Source organism: Chiloscyllium plagiosum, chromosome 33 (genome assembly GCF_004010195.1).
Source record: "Chiloscyllium plagiosum isolate BGI_BamShark_2017 chromosome 33, ASM401019v2, whole genome shotgun sequence".
Lineage (NCBI taxonomy): Eukaryota > Metazoa > Chordata > Chondrichthyes > Orectolobiformes > Hemiscylliidae > Chiloscyllium > Chiloscyllium plagiosum.
Genome location: NC_057742.1, coordinates 9536645 through 9554383, shown reverse-complemented (window position 1 = coordinate 9554383; position 17739 = coordinate 9536645). Strand labels below are relative to the sequence as shown.

Here is a 17739-nt window from a genome sequence, read left to right as displayed (position 1 = left end):
CAGAGGGTGGTACATGTATGGAATGAGCTGCCAGAGGAAGTGGTGGAGGCTTGTACAATTGCAACATTTAAGAGGCATTTGGATGGGTATATGAATAGGGAGGGTTTGGAGGGATATGGGCCGGGTGCTGGCAGGTGGGACTAGATTGGGTTGGGATATCTGGTCAACATGGACAGGTTGGACCGAAGGGTCTGTTTCCATGCTGTACATCTCTATGAATTATGACTCTATGGCTGAACTACAACACAACTCAATGTCCCCACCTTTGCGTTGTACCCCTCAATATCTTTGAATAACAAAAATCTATTGATCTTAGAGTTAATGATTGATCGAGTGTAAACTATTCATTTAGCAGAGTGTTCCGAAAGTCTATCACCATTTGTTTGAAAGGTCATTTTCCTTATTTTACTCCTCAAAGATCTAGCTCCAACGTTTAGATTACAACTCTTGTTATAGGCTCCCCAAAGAGCATAAACAATTTCTCTTTAGCTCGTCTATCTAATTCTCTTACTATCCTGAAAACTTCAGATCAAGTCAATTGTTAACCTTCTGTAAAGTAGGGAAGACATTAGTTTTCGTAACCTTTCCTTCTCAACTTCTTTAACTCAGTCAAGATATCATTCTCCTGAATTTATAGTGCACTCCCATCAGAGTTACTACATCCTTACTACTTCTTATAGCACTGATCAAAGGTCTTGAAGCATAACTGTGTGCACTCTGTCCACTAAATGAATGATTAGGTAATTGGATGATTAGGCATGACTTTCTGAAAATACAATGTTAGTTCTTTTCAAATAAATGGTGAAAGAATTCTACTAAATTCTATAGCATACGTAGGAATTTCCTGAGAAAAGTTGTAGAATGTCCTACTTTGGGAAGGAAACATTATTGTTTGATTGCAATGGGTTTTGGTTTCTAAATGGCAAGCCCAACAATGGAAAAGTGAAATGGAGTTGATGCTGATTTCCCTCATGCCACTCATTCAGGTCCTCAGAAGACCAGGCCAATTACTAGGAACGCAACTTCTTCCTTTCCATCCAACAAGATGATTCCTCTGTGAATGAGCTGTTCTGCAGGGAGCTTTGCATCGGTAAGTTTGTTAGCTTAGCTTTTAACCTCCTGCAGTGACTTTGCACACATCTTGCAAATTAATCCAAGGCTGTTGTCAATCTCAATGAGCTGAGATGTCCCTTGGATTTTAATTCGAGATGCATTCAGAACGGGCAGGATGTGAGGGAGACTTAAGCAGGAGTCTGGACTCAGCAGGACTTCCAGTAAAGCAGGACGGTGCAGCATTACTTCTCAATGCCACTAGAAAACCAGGGGAATGTGATACCCAGTGGGGAAGTTGGGATATGGAAAGGGTATGGTTGATGAGCTACTTATGTTGGTTGGGACAGGCGAGGCTGGGCTGGGAAGCCTTGAAGGACCTGGAGTGGTTGAGGGTGCAGATGTTAGAGTTGTATTGGGGGGAAGATTTCTTATCCACTGGGTTTGGCTAAACTGGAAACGCAATGTGGCTCAGCTTGTCCAGTGTTCGTTGTGACCCTGAATCAATCAATATTTCCTAATCAACCTGCTCATAATTGCTGCTACACACCTCTGGACCTTGAACGCGTGCATGAGAAAGGACAAGCCAAGTTACTGCCTGCTCCATCCAATCAGGATTGGGAAATTTTACTGCCTATTTTCTGCAGGGTGGACCAGTAACCAGTGCAATTTTAAGTGTCCATCGTCCCTGTTTCTGGCAGAGGTTAAAAACGCTCCCTTCAATTCTGCTCAGTATAACCTCGAAAAATAATTGAGCCTGTGAAGATATGATACAATAAGTATACTTACGAGTCAAAATTGTCTCGGAAGCCTTTAGCAAAAGGATTGTGGTCTATTTTAAGTTGTGTGATCTGGAAAAGAAATATTCCATAACAGTTACAGACAGATATCTTTCCCCTTACACTTCCAAACATTGCTGCAGCTTCATTGGTGATTATGTTGCTGAACGCATCAGTTTTCTGTTTAATGGAAAATAGTTTTGGTTGCAACATCTCTTTGATCCTTTCACGCCCAATCTGGCCTGAACCATGCTGGAGTTCACGATGACAAAGTACCACTCAGTGATGTAACACACTGGAGAAACTCAGTTGATCTGGCAGCATTTGTAGAGAGAGAAACAGAGTTAACATTTCAAGTCCGATATGACTCTTCATATTCTGGTCTCTGAAGAAGAGGTACCCCTGAGTCTAACCACTCCAAGTGTCTGACCGGCCGTACACAATCCTCTGGACTCATATTGAAGGCTGTCCTTGCTTTAGTGTGTTGGGACCTCCACACTGAACAGTGTTTGCCTTGAGTTTACTGAGGATTACTCTCCTTAGACTGCGAGACATTGCCATTTAGCAGAGGCATGAATGATGTGTTTGGTGTCTACGCAATTGACACACGGTGTAGGTGTAAGGCTGATAAAGCATGTTGCCGTACAGTGTCATATCCACCAACCCCCCCTCCCGCTTGACAGATCACTGCTGGCAGCCAGGATAGGCTGCCCGGCATTGGGTCTACACTAAGAGAGAAGGCAAGACAGAAGCAAGGTGTGTGCCTTTCAGCTCTGGGTGGGACAGCAAAGAGTGAGAAGGCAAGGCAAGGCTGTGAGTATCCAACTAATCGCAAAGTGAGTGAGCACAAAAACAGCAATCAGGGACCTGAGAGGCAGCCAGATCCAGTCCACAAATTGGCTTCTGGAGCCTGTACACAAAATGTGCTGGCACTAACACTCCAGGGTCATGATGTACTCCAAGGTACAGCACTGGAGAACTGTATTGGGTCAGAGATAGGCCATGAGGCTGTGATGAGGCTGGTGCATGTCCAGTGCCAACCTCCATGGATGAGGGATGGATATGGTCATTGCCCGTGGAGTGTGCCCTGAGATGTTGGCAATTGCTGTCCAAGGTGGAGGCCCAGAGGAGCTTGTGGTGAACTGGAGACACCAGATAACCGCTCTGACTTTCACTGAGGGAGCTGTCACCATTAATTTTTTTAAAATCTTTTTTTACAGAGTCAGTCCCCTAAACTAAGGAGATTTTAAATCTCCTGGTTATATTAGTCAGCCAGGGCTTTTCTGACACACTGACTGTGGCCCAGCCAGCACAGAGTCAGTCCCCTAGACCGAGGGACCATGTAACTTCTATTCAGTAAGTAGGACAATGGAAAACTGTGATTAAATGAGGTGCAATTAATTAATAATGAGACGTTAATAAATCCAAATCGGCTACTCATTATTCATTCTCCTCCGGGTTGGGGAATTGAACATTTTGCTCATGAATAGTGAATCCCCTTTCTGCTGATATCACCCTATTTACCAACTTTCTCAGCAAGGCCCAAGTCATTCACATGCTGGAAACATTCCACCCAGAGTTAACATTTTGAGTCCATTTTGTGCTTTTTTGGTTCCAAAGAAGTCATATTGGACTCAAAAATGTTCACTGTGCTCCTCTCACCAGAGATACTGTCAGATCTGCCGAGTTTCTCCAACAGCTTTTTAATGAGCACAGCGTTTTGTTTTTATCCTAACATATTATTCCGGTTGCCATTAGGGATATAAGGTTACATTCCACTCTCTAGCCCTTCTAACCCTCCTCAGACAGCCTGGCTAACAAAAATAAACAATGGGCTTGAAACTTTTACCAAGGTCAACTCACATCAGCATTCTGGTAAGCGGTAACAGCGATGAATTGTGTTTCGGGGAATGTGAAAGCTTGCATTTTCGTCGTGAGGTATGGGTCTTCAGTGCCGTCCTCCTTCACTTCCACAATGTGAAGCCGTGGCTGGTACTTGTGTAGGGACTGCAACACAATCATCTGCAACAGAAAGGTAGGAGGCAGTGATGGGCTGGGGGATGGGAGCAGGACACTCCTGGGAAGACAGAAAGCCCAAATAAATGCGGCGAACTCCAGCTGATCCTCACTAGAGTGAAACCTAGCACCTAGGGAGCCATGCCTGAAAATGACACATTGGCAAAGCCATTCTCTTGTCACCTGATAGCCAAACAAAATTTGACCTCTGCCCTTATTGGAGGACAGTACCAAGTGGTGGGTGGCCTGATAAATTTTGACCACTGAGCTAATTCACAGATACATTTCAGGAAGGGGGATAGAGTGGGGGCATTGAAGGAGAAGGGAAAAAAAGGTGCTACTTGGCGTAATTTCTCTCTGTGAGCCTTTAGCTCCGTTTTTAAAGAAAACCTTTCTTACAAGCTGTCAGGGAATATTCCCTTCCCCCGTATCTGTCAAAGATCCTCTCAGACCTCCAGTGTTGGCTGAATATCTATCCCCAAATCTCGGCACAGCCAAAGAGAAATGGGGGCAGAAATATCTGAAGTCAGGAGCTAGTGAAGTAGGAATTAAAGATCATGACCCTGGAAATAGCCATTGAGTTTAGACCCTTCAGCCCATCAGGCTGGTGAAAAACACGCACTTTTGAATCCAAAACTCCTACGAACGGTCTTCCAGAGGCCCAGTGGGAGCTGAATCCAGAAATTCGAGTCAGAGCAATTCCAGTTGGGGATGTGTGGTTGAAGTGGAAGAACGTGGAGCTGAATCTACACAGACCCCACCTTAAAGAAAATGCAATTAATTTTCGGAATGGATTTTCTTACCTGAGTGACATTGTTAGATGCTCCTTTATTGTTGGTCAATTTGAGCTTCCCAAAGGAAATTTCTTGGCGCATCCAGTGTGCCCCTGTGTTTGGCGAGTCTGGGTGGATGTATGTCCGATTGCCTGCAATGGAACAATTGTGCCCATATCATCAAATCAGCCTTTAAGCAGATGCAAGGACATTTTTGAACTGACTTCATGAGGAAGGAATGACTCATGACAGGACTGCATGCTGCATTTATCTGAATTTTAAATGAGTCACTAGTGTTTCTAAGAAAGAGGATTTAGCATATGTTAAAAAGTTAACAGGCACCTACTTGCAGTAAGGATGGATTAATGCATCTGGTGATAAATATTTGTAGTGCATTATTGCAATTTTACTGGTTATTTGATTAAGGCACGTGTAAATGAGGCGTTGATTAATGCAAAGCTGAACTTGGGTTTCCCAGAGAAGCAACGTAAAAGTGGTCTATTGACCTTTAGGATGTGTTACTTTATACCTTGCTAAGACCAGGACTGGCTCCTGCTGTCTGGGTTTCACACTGCTGACTACAAGCCTGAAGTACTTTTTTTAACAGAGACATTCTGCTCTCTAGGATTAGAAACCCCCAGCTAACTTGTCTGTTCACTGCAGCTGACGGATGGTCACCCAACCATCAGGAGGCAACATTGCTGTTTACAAGCAGTCAAAATCAGTTTAGTAAATTCCGCAAAATAAAGATAATAAACCTATTATGTGATGTGTGGTTGCTGTTGTACTATAATAAAAATGCAGCAGCCACTTTGTGCACAAACAGCAAAATGAGAATGGCTACATCAGGTTGCTATTCTGTTCCAAGTGATGTTGGTTGGAAGCACTGACACCAGGCAAAACTGCTCTGCCCTTCTTCAAATAACATCACCGGACCTTTTGTACCCAGCAGAAAGGGCAAAGGGGGACATCAATTCATAAGTCTCTCTCTGAGTGACAGCACTTCTGACAGTGCACCGTTCCCTTAAAACCACATTGGAGGAGTGTTGGCTCAGATTTAATGCCTGCACGTGGGACTTGAACCCATTTAGCTTCTAACTCGGAGACAAACGTGCTACCTACTTAACTGAAGCCGACAGCTTGACATCTGCTTCTGCTGGATGTGCAGCCCAAGAGAGAACACTCACTAAAACAATCCCTGCATTTATTTTTGCTTAAAAGACTCACTGTGCCAGGAAATAAACAAATGGTGCTTCACACACCAATGGCCTCCAACAGCACAAATAGAATGGTTGAGATCTCATCTAAGGTTCCCCTCTAGTGCCTCCAAATAGGAACCCACCCAGGCACTGGCCGGTCACCCACCCTCATATGCAAGGTTGCCTCAGAAAAGAGGGATGGCAGGGAGATCACTTAGCATGTCTCTGACTTAGGGAATTTATTAACTTAATCGAAAGATGTGCAAGTTAGGTGAATTGGCTGTGCTAACTTGCCCATAATGTTCAGGGATGTGTAGGTTAGGTGCATTAGGCAGGGGTAAATGTAGGGGAATGGGTCTGGGTGGAATACTCTTCGGACGTTCAGTGTGGACTTGTTGGGCCGAAGGGCCTGTTTCCACACAGTAGGGATTCTAATTTCAATTCTAATTCTAATTGATGTTCTGATCCTTTCTATTCAGGAAATGGACGTTGTCACAAATGGAACCTCCCCTAATGATTTAATTAGTATCCAAGGCTCATCAGAAAGTAATCAGAAGTCACATGACACCAGGTTAGCATCATAGAGTCAAACAGTATGGAAATAGACCTTTTAGTCCAACTCGTCCATGCTGACCAAATATTCTAAATTAATCTAGTTTCATTTGCCAGCATTTGGCCCATATCCCTCTAAACCTTTCCTATTTATGTACCCGTCCGGGTGCCTTTTAAATGTTGTAATTGTACCAGCGTTCACCACTTCCTTTTTTTATAGAATCCCTACAGTGTGGAACCAGGTCCTGCAGCCCAACAAGTCCACACTGACCCTTCGAAAAGTAACCCACCCAGACCCATTCTCCTATCCTATATTTAGCCCTGACGAATGCACCTAACCTACACATCCCTGCACACTACGGGCAATTTAGCACGGCTAATCCATCTAACCTGCACATCTTTGGATTGTGGGAGGAAACTGGAGCACCCAGAGGAAACAGACAGGAGGAGAATGCGCAAACTCCACACAGACAGTCACCTGAGGATGGAATTGAACTGTGAGGCAGCACTGTGAGGCAGCAGTGCTAACCACTGAGCCATCATGCCGCCCTGTGCTCATTTCTTACACCCACAACCCTCTGTGTGAAAAGGTTGCCCCTTAGGCTACTCCTACATCAGGTATAATTTCAAATAAACCTGTTGAACTATAACCTGGTGTCATGTGACTTCTGACCTTGCCCACCCCACACCAACACCGACACCTCCACCTCAACATTAGAAAGAGGGCCCATGCCGACAGGAAGTTGCTGATTGCCTTTCCCTGGTATGTATTGTATCTTAGTGAAAATCAGAAATGCAATAATTTTCTCCAGCACCCCTAGCTTAAGGATAGAAATGCCCATCCAAAGGGCATGCCATTTCTGACTGGAAGAAACAAGAGAGGTTTAGTGCATTTCCCTGATAATTAAGTTTCCTCAAGCATTGGCATCTGGAGACTACACGTCAGGTCAGTGTGAATACTGAAGGTGTTAAATCACAGGAATGTCAGCTGATGAAGGCATTAGGAATCTGGTGCATAATGTGCAAGGAAACAGCTGCTGTAATACTAGCTTAATATAAAATAAAGGTTTGGCTGGAAAATATTACAGTGCAATGGTTGCCGAAACAGCGGATCACTGTCGGAAAATTCATGATTCATAGAAATTGCCTGTCTAAATGTCTGAGGGAACAGAGAACCCCAGTTATTAGGCAATAAATTGGGGTGGATCCATTTATTTGCTTTTTAACAGACTGGCTTATTCTATCCTCTATTGGAACAACATTAACAAGTGTCTGTGTGTTAGGAAGAAAGTCTCCCAACCCCAGGCAGTAAACAGCCCCATAAGCTCTAACATTCCAACTCCTGAGGTCCTGAAAATGTAATATTCCTGATCTATGGGTTTGTTTTCTTTTGAATTTTCTGGGCATGGAGTTTGGAATTCTACTTGTATGTGAAGTATGACCATTTCATTGCTGCTGGACAATTTGTCTTACGTGAACCAGTGTGATTCTGCAATACTAGCCTCCTTAGTGTATCTTAAAACTGATTTTGGAAACGTAATGAGTTTTGGTGGGGCACCTTTCAGTTTAGGAATTGGACAAGCCTTACACATTCAAAAGCAGCAAATCACCCAACTATCTGAGTAGATCATCAGGCTCAATTCTCCAGAGTTATTATTGCTGTTAATTTGCTTAATGGCTTAACAGTTGTAAATCAAGCTATGATGCATCTACTCACTCAAACAATAGCTAATATGTTCTACTCCCTTGTGAATGTACAGATGAATGGGTGCCTTAAACTCTAGCTGTTAATGTCGCCATTAGCAAGTAATTAAGATGAGGCAATGTGATCTTAAGCTGCTTTTTATGACACTACTGTTGCCAGCAGTCAATCTCTATGCCAGACTGTGACAATGAATAGGGAGGCCTATATGTGTTGATAGCTAGGGTGAGGCTATGGCAGAGCTATTCAATTGGATTTTTCTTTAAAAATGAAAGAACTAGAAACACCAATCTGATCCAAGGTTTTACAAGTAAGAGAAACAAAGTGCACAATCAAAGATGATTAAAAACTTGCATAAATCCTTCCAAGAGTCCCGTTTTTAATAAAACCACAGAACAGCATGGCACAGAAAATGGCAACTCAGTCCACCTATCAAATCTGTTCCAGCTCTTTGACAGTGATTTTCAATTAGTCCTTCTCTCCCATTCTTTCCCCAGTACCCTGCAAAGATCTACCTTTTAGGAGAAAGTGAGGACTGCAGATTCTGGAGATCAGAGTCAAGAGTGCAGTGCTGGAAAAGCAACGCTGGTCAGGCAGCATCCGAGGAGCAGGAGAATCGATGTTTCAAGCATAAGCCCATTATCACTCAGTCCTGATGAAGGGCTTTTGACCGAAACGTCGATTCTTCTGCTCCTCGGATGCTGCCTGACCCGCTTTGCTTTTCCAGAACCACATTCTCAACAAAGGTCTACCTTCACTATTTCTCTAATTTCTTCTTGGGCCTCCTACATTTTGGAGCCTTGCCAACATCATGGATGGTGTAGAAAAAGAAAATCATTAAAATGGTACCAGTGATTGGGAGGCTTTGATTATGAGGAAAACCTGGAGCTGCTTCACCAGAACGAAGGAAGGAATCTGAGAGTGATTCAAAATAACAATGAGTTTTGATAAATGGTGAATCCAGTTACGCTGTTTTCACTGAGCGAGAATTGACTATCACCACCAATGATCAGTGGGAGAAATCAGCAAGTTGTTCAGAACAGAAACAAGAAATGCAAATAGAATCTGTAGGATGTGGAAAGGGAAGTGGTAAAATATTCGAAGAATCTGGGGAAAGGTAAATGAAATTCATTGGAAACCTCTTTTGGAAAATGAGTACATTAAGAGTAAATGGCTTGCTTCCATGCTGTGAAATGATCAATCTGCAGTCCGCTTGGTAACATTGTCAGTCTATCTGCTACAGTCCCTGATGCTAGGCGATGATTGTCTGTTGCCTGGTTTAGTGATTCGAATGAGTCGAGGGTGTGTTGGTGGAAAAGCACAGCAAGTCAGGCAGCATCCGAGGAGCAGGAGAATCGACATTTCAGGCATAAGCCCTTAATCAGGAATGAGGCTTGTGGGCCGGGGAAGCTGAGAGATAAATGGGAGGTGGGTGGGGTCGGGGGTTGGGGGTCAAGGTAGCTGTGAATGCGATAGGTAGATGAAGGTGGGGGAGAAGGTGGTAGGTCGAAGAGGGTGTGGAGCAGACAGATGGGAAAGGTGATGAACAGGTCAAGAGGACGGTGCTGAGTTGGAGGCTTGGGACTGGGATAATGTGGGGAGAGGAGAAATGAGGAAACTGGTGAAATCCACATTGATCCCTTGTGGTTGCAGGGTCCCAAGGCAGAATATGTGGTGTTCTTCCTCCGGGCGGCCTGCGGGGAGGTGTGGATGCAGGTTTTGCACTTCCTGCGGTGGCAGGGGAAGGTGCCGGGAATGAGATGTGTGCTGGTGAGGGTCATGAATCTGATGAGGGAATTGCAGAAGGAATGGTCTCTCCAGAACACTGATAGGAGTGGGGAGGGAAATATGTCTCTGGTGGTGGGGTTCGTTTGTAGGTGGCAGAAGTGGCAGAGGATGATGCGATGTATAAGGAAGTTGATAGGATGGAAGGTGAGGACCGAGAGTGGGGTAGGGGGGAGGGTTCTGCCCTTGTTGTGTTGGGAGGGGCGGGGTCCAAGGGCGGAGGTACAGAAAGTGTAGGAGATGTTGGAGATTATCGTCAACCACGTGGAAAAGGAAACTACGATCTTGGAAGAAGGAGGTCATCTGGGATTTTCTAAGGTGGACTTGGTCATCCTGGGAACAGTTGCGGTGGAGGCGGAGGAATTGGGAATAATGGATGGTGGTTTTACAGTAAGTAGGGTGGGAGGAGGTGTAATCTAGATAGCTGTGGGAGTCAGTGGGCTTATTATAGATGTCCGTGGTTAGTCGGTTGCCATAGATGGAGATGGAGAGGTCCAGGAAAGGGAGGGAGGTGTCTGAGATAGTCCAGGTAAATTTGAGGTCAGGGTGAAAGGTGTTAGTGAAGTTGATGAACTGTTCAACCTCCTCATGGGAGCATGGCATAGCTTTCTCCTGATTGGAATGAGGGCCAAGTGGACCTCATTGACTATGAGATCCTTGATTAGGTTGTTAACCTGGGCCAATCAGGGAACCCCTGGCTGATCAATATAAAGAAGACCTCACTTTGTGTCTTCCACTGTGTCTCACACCTGTACACATACACCATGGGTGCTGGGGATAAAATAAGCACTACCGCACTTAGGTGGTAGTGTGGGGGTAATATAAAGAAGACCTATAAAATAAGCACTACCGCACTTAGGTGGTAGTGTGGGGGTTTAAAAAAAAACAACACACAGGTGTGCTTGCCCTTTGATGTGAAGGGCAGTGTTTGTCACTGGTCACCCGGGAAGAAAAAAAAATATATAAACAGGAGTGTGGGCGCCGCAGGGAGTGGAGTGCATCATTTCTCCCTCCAAAAAAAAAGAAAAAGAAAGAAAAAAAAAATAAAGAAGACCTCTACTGCTGTTAGGCAGTAGTGTGGGGGAAAATAGGAGAAGGAAGAAAAAAACATATATATAACAGGAGATTGTCTCCTCAGTTTAGAAAAAAGAGAAAATATATAAACAAGAGATTCAGAGAGTCTCCTTATTCTTGGGACTGGCTCTGAGCTGGGAGAAAGTGAGGTCTGCAGATTTGGAGATCAGAGTTGAGAGTGTGTTGCTGGAAAGGCACAGCAGGTCAGGCAGCATCCAAGAAGCAGGAGAATCAACGTTTCAGGCCAGAGCCCTTCATCTGAGCTGGTTGGTCAGAGCCCTTGTCCTTTGCATATGTAAATAAATGGTGACACATTTACTGGATACTGGCCCCTGTGTAGTTATTTTGAAGGGCTTTTGCCCGAAACATCGATTTTGCTGCTCGTCGGATGCTGCCTGAATTGCTGTGCTCTTCCAGCACCACTGATCCAGAATCTGGTTTCCAGCATTTGCAGTCGGCACGGTGGCACAGTGGTTAGCACTGCTGCCTCACAGCGCCAGAGACCCGGGTTCAATTCCCGCCTCAGGCGACTGACTGTGTGGAGTTTGCACGTTCTCCCCGTGTCTGCGTGGGTTTCCTCCGGGTGCTCCGGTTTCCTCCCACAGTCCAAAGATGTGCAGGTCAGGTGAATTGGCCATGCTAAATTGCCTGTAGTGTTAGGTAAGGGGTAAATGTAGGGGTATGGGTGGGTTGCGCTTTGGCGGGTCGGTGTGGACTTGTTGGGCCGAAGGGCCTGTTTCCACACTGTAAGTAATCTAATCTAATCTAATCTAATCTAGTCATTGTTTTTACCTCGTTATTTCACTAACCCATTGCATTACAACCTGCAGAGTGACTGACAATTTCAATCAAGCACCTTTGATGTCCAGAGAAGACTCTCTGAAGGTCACTATGTCAATCATTCAACAGACAATCCTTGCCCACCTTCAGTTCTGAAGAAGAGACATTAGTATTCCTCTCTCCACAGATGCTGCCAGATCTGTTGAGTTTCTCTGACACTGTTTTTATTTTAAATCTCCAGCATTCGCAAAATTTTGCTTTTGTTCCACTGTCCCTTTATATTGAATTGAAAGGATGATACAATGATACAAGATTGGATTTTGTTATCTCTCGGTTTATGTTGGTGAGCTGTTGACGATGGCAGTGCCAACAGTGTCATGCCACAGTGGTCAAAGGCTGGAATTGTGCCACCCAAAATAGCTCTGATGTTAACTTCAGAAAGATGCTGCTATTTTGATGCCCAAACTGTTTTGTGCTGACACAGAAATTATAGTATAACTGCACCCCTCCTAGTTTGTCACATTCAGAAACTATGTAATACAGAACATATACAGTAATTCAGGTCACCCTCGATTGTTTAACTACTCTTTATAATATAGATTGTAGAAAGAAAAAGAATCACTGGGAGCTTTGATGTTATATAAACCCTTATTTTAATCTCAGAGTTATAATCTAGAGAATGACTAGACTAGTATCTCCTTTACAAGTAATTGTAATAAAGTTGAGCTGTTTACAGGTAATGTCTGAAAACACTTCTTTACTTTAATGGGGATAGAAAACCAGAATTCTCACCATCCAAATGCTCAAACACACCAGAAAAGACTTGGGGGGTCAATTCAAAATGGAGCTTGACAGTTTTTTTTTAAAATTAGTTAAGGTTATTCGTAATTTAGGGGCCAAGACAATGAGATGAAGTCAGTTGTTTTCTTTTTTATATCCAGAAGTGTTCTTTCACATGACTAAACAGCTTTTCTCCATCACCAAATCACCGTGACTTTATTTTTTGCTCATAACTGTTAACTGCCACCAGTAAATCACCCACACAACCATCAGAAGTGAGGCAGGAGTAGGGAGAGCGGGAAGCAGCCTTCCTTCTGTTAACTCCCACATTCACCTCATTTCACCTCCCACATTCTATCCTCACTGGGGTGTGTATTCAGGGTCAGCAACTGTTACCTTTGATGCTTTTTCATAACGCTCCTTGTCAAACAGGATTGTCTTAAACTCAAAAGTCTAGCTTGACACTGCAGGGTAATATCTGAGGGAGCACTGCACTGTCAGAGTTATTGCCTTTTGGCTGAAATGTTTAATCAGGTTTTCACAGCAGGACCTGAAAGAACCCATGAGGCTGGTTCAAAGGAGAGTTATCCCTGATGGCCTGGCTAATAACTATCCCTCAATCAACATCACTGAGATCACCCACCTATTCTCACATTACAGTCTATGAGCGCTTGCTGTGTGAAAATTGGCTGCTATATTTCCTACATGACAATAGTGACCATATTTCAAAACCACTTTATTTGCTGTAGCAAGGTCCTGAGGTTATTTAAATACACATACTTTCTACCTCCCATTCCTATCAGGAAATGATATTCAGCTTCTGATTGGTCATGGGTTAGGCACCTCTTAGCCATGAAACAGCTAAGATTCCTGACCACTCCAGTAAAAATCCTATTCCGATTGGGCATATCTGAGTGGCTGTTGAGAACAACATCTTCCAGGTGATGACCATCTCCAGTGAACAAGAATCTAACCATTGCCCCTTGGCATTCAGAGATATTACCATAATTGAATTCCCCACTATCAACATCCTGGGAACACCACTGACTAGCAACTGAGCTGGATTAGTCATACAAGAATAGGTCAGAAGCTAGGAATTCTGCAGCGAGGAACTCATCTCCTGTTTCCTCAGTGATCGTCTCAGCATCTAGAAGGCACAGGTCAGGAGTGTGATTGAATAGTCTCCATTTGCCTGGATGGATGCAGCCCCAGTAAAACTCAGGAAAGTTGACATCATCCACGACAAAGAAGCCTGGTAAGCACCCTATTTACCAACGTCTACAGTCACCCACTTCACTGCAGTCACACAGTGATAGCGATGTGTACCATATATAAGATCGACCACAGTAATTCACTATGACTCCTTTGACAACACCTTCAAAGCTGTGAGCACTGGAAGGGTGAGGGTGTCAGAGGGCAGGATAATGCAATTACATGCCAGTTTCCTTCAAGCCATATATCACCTGACCTGGAACTATATTACTATTCCTTCACAGTTGCTGGGTCAAAATTCAGCATTTACTTCCTAAAGTTCCCAACATCTCAAGGACTGCAGTGATTCAAGAATGTATCTCACCACCACCTTCTCCAGGGCAGTCAGGGATGGTCAATGAATACAGGCCTAGCCATCGATGCCCACTTCTGTGAACGAATGTATCCCAGTGGTCGATCTGTGCTCTGAAGGCTCAAAGTGCCATGAGCACTTGCTCCTTGCCCTGGTACAGCAAGCTGTGCATTCTAACTGATGTCAATGGATATTGTGCTGCCTGGGAGAACTCCAAATTATTGATGTGCTTGGCATGAATTCATTTTTAATCTGACAAGGAAAGTTGTACCAGAAAGATTGATATACCAGACAGGGGATATCATGAGAATGCAATAACATGAAATGTGGAATATAGATCTATGCATTTACCAAAGACAGGTCAGTCCTGATGATGTGGATGTACTTTGTTGAGGGGGTTTTCTTGCGTTTCTGACTCCTTCGGAGAATAATGCAGTGAGGACAGAAACTGCAATGGGAATATTTATTCCACGGTGGATTTCATTTACAGTTCCCTTGAAATGATTTTCTCCTTGTCCTTAGTATAAAGGGGGATAGCTTTCTGCCCCTTCTCCAGGGATTTGATCAGATGCCTGTCCTTGGATTGAACCTAGGACTGATTACGTATTGGCTATTTGATTGTGGAAGTCATCAATGACAAGCCCAAGAATGGCTTGATAATGATTTGGAGTTCAAACCCTGCAGAAGCCTCTTACGTGTCCACATCTCCCTCCCCTCCAATAATGATGGCCAAGATCTCAGCCATTGAGGCCCTAACCATTGAAACTTTCTTCCCTTAGATCCTCTACAGTCACTTGGTGGTCAAGAACTTCAATGTCACTAGGAAGAGAGATATGCTGCCAAACCTTTCTGACTTGCCCATTTCAGCCCAAATGCAAGAATACCAGATTTCAAATCTATTGCAACAATCTCTGATTTAAAGGTTTATCGTTGAGCGTAAGATGGAAACCTTTAGCAACATAGTTAAAAATCAGGCAACACCAGGTTATCGTCCAACAGGTTAATTTGGAAGCACTAGCTTTCAGAGTGCTGCTCTTTCATCAGGTGGTGAAGGAGCAGGGCTCTGAAAGCTAGTGCTTCTAAATAAACTTGTTGGACTATAACCTGGTGTTGTGTAATTTTTAACTTTGTCCACCCCAGTCCAATACCGGCACCTCCAAATCATGTTTAGCAACAAATCTCTTTTTGCAGCAATATTCCAATGGGAGTTACCTAGATTTCTAATACCTCTCCTAACTGAACAGCATGCAGTCCTTGGGTGAATAATTATTTTGACTCTCCAGCAGTTTGAAGAATTTTGCTGTGGCTTTCATATTCTCAGAACAATTTAGAGCATTCAGTTTCGAACAAAAAAAAACCCATCCACTGCCAATGGGGGCAAACGTAAACCTTCGCATCTTCAGTAAATGACTATAGTAATGGGATATAGTTTAATTTTCAAAACTGTTTGGAACAAGCAAGCTTCTCAATTGTATTGCTAAATGTTGGCCAGTGTTCAGTGATGCAGTGTTATATTATCATATGCCCCAAGTATCTGATAACATTTAATATTTAATATTACCCCTTGGTCTTAACATTAAAGTGTGGTGGCATGAGCTTGTTTTATCCTGCAGCATATATCTTACAGAATGTTAAGTGAAACCACTGAAGCAAAACCGTTTCCACCAAGAGTGAGGCTACAGAATTATATATGTATCTGTGTCTGTGCACAAGGTCTAGTGGCAGCTGTCTTCTATAAAGTCTGTTATCTAGAAATTATCATGGGCAGTACCCGAAAATGGGTGATATCCGATTAGCTGCCTGTTATATACAGTGCCTAATATTTAGTGTCATTGACTGCACTGGAACTAAATGGCTACACATAATGACTAGCTGATCTGATGCACTCCATTTTATGCTACCTCCTCAGATTAATTTCCAGCACAAAATGTGAACCATACCGCCAAGAAATTACGTGTTTTGGACCACGTGTACAGTATACCCTTTCCATATGAAAGGGTTTAAAGCGCAGCGCAGACTATTCTGGTAAAGTGCCCACAGATGTTCATGCCTGTAGCCTCTGGCACACTAACCTTGCATGTTGCCTTCTGCTTTGCCACACTGTACCCATTTTCCTCCCTGGTACCTCCAATGATGCTGATCTGCCAGGACAACATCCACATAAATATTATAATGAGCAGAAGGATCCAGCCCCGTGATGTTAAAACTCAGGAAAGGAAACATCCGCCTGGAAAAAGAGGGGAACAAGAAAGGTCAACATTCTGCTGATTTAAAAGAGAATAAAAATGAACTGCTTGACAAAATAATGCTCTTTCTGCCACTCAGTCTAGAATCACATTGTTGAAGGAATAGTCTTTAGTTTTAACTTTATATTTGTCACTGTGATTATCATTACTAGAGATGGACACAATTGTTAATCAGAAACCCCCTAACAGTTTGATCTCCTGACCAAAGAAAGCCCCTCCACCCATATCATTGTAATTTCCTAGTTTGTCATGTACATATATTTATATATTTATGGATCTGGCTGTGTGTAGAATGACTGCCACATTTCCAAACATTACAGTAATGGCCATACTGTTTTTCTTAAAACACTTCTGGATGTTCTAGGGTTACCGAAATCATTTCATTGATGCAGGAAAATATTAAGAAAGTCAAGCTGTGTTTTTCCAAAAATGCTACAACCAATAATTTAATATGAAACTGAAATAGCCCGATAAGGAAAGGAATTCTATCAAAAATTAGCTGGAAAATTAGGAACTGTCCTTGGATAAAATGATAACAATTAACATTTATATCACACAACCAATATAATAAGCATTCCCATAATTATCCCAGTTTAAATTAAAATTTGACAGATCTACATAAGAGGAACAGAGGGATGTTGGGGTGCTTGTCCACAGATCCTTGAAAGTGGCAGGACAGGTTAATAGGGAAGTTAAGAAGGCAAGTAGGACACTTGCCTTTATCAACCATGGCAGAGATTATGAGAGCAGGGAGGTTATGTTGGAATTGAGTGCCACAAGGATCGTGCTGGGCCCTCTACTTTTTGTCATTTACATAAATGATTTGGATGTGAGCATAAGAGGTACAATCAGTAAGTATGCAGAAGACACCAAAATTGGAGGTGTAGTGGACAGCGAAGAGGGTTACCTCAGATTACAACAGGATCTTGAGCAGATGGGCCAATGGGCAGAGAATTGGCAGATGGAGTTTAATTCAGATAAATGCGAGGTACTGCATTTTGGGAAAGCAAATTTTAGCGGAACGTATACACTTAATGATAAGGTCCTAGGGAGTGTTGCTGAACAAAGAGACCATGGAGTGCAAATTCATCGCTCCTTGAAAGTGGATGCGCAGGTAGATAGGATAGTGAAGAAGGTGTTTGGTATACTTTCTTTTATTGGTCAGTGTATTGAGTATAGGAGTTGGGAGGTCATGTTGCGGCTGTACAGAACATTGGTTAGGCCACTGTTGGAATATTATGTGTAATTCTGGTCTCCTTCCATTGGAAAGATGTTGTGAAACTTGAAAGGGTTCAGAAAAGATTTACAAGGATGTTGCCAGGTTGGAGGATTTCAGCTACAGGGAGAGGCTGAACAGGCTGGGGCTGTTTTCCCTGGAGCGTCAGAGGCTGAGGGGTGACCTTATAGAGGTTTACAAAATTATGAGGGGCATGGATAGG

At 43.4% G+C, this 17739-nt stretch overlaps 1 protein-coding gene across 1 annotated transcript in view; it reads right to left on the bottom strand.

Annotated features, from left to right (window-relative positions):
- The window catches only part of tbx21 (T-box transcription factor 21), a 39940-nt gene that overhangs the window by 2105 nt on the left and 20096 nt on the right, over nt 1–17739 (bottom strand). Inside the window, exons 2-5 of the mRNA XM_043674874.1 lie at nt 16127–16281; nt 4649–4770; nt 3693–3851; nt 1840–1901 (exon numbers count right to left, since the gene is read on the bottom strand). Of these exons, the coding sequence (XP_043530809.1) occupies nt 1840–1901; nt 3693–3851; nt 4649–4770; nt 16127–16281 (498 nt within the window). The remainder of the gene's footprint in view (nt 1–1839; nt 1902–3692; nt 3852–4648; nt 4771–16126; nt 16282–17739) is intronic.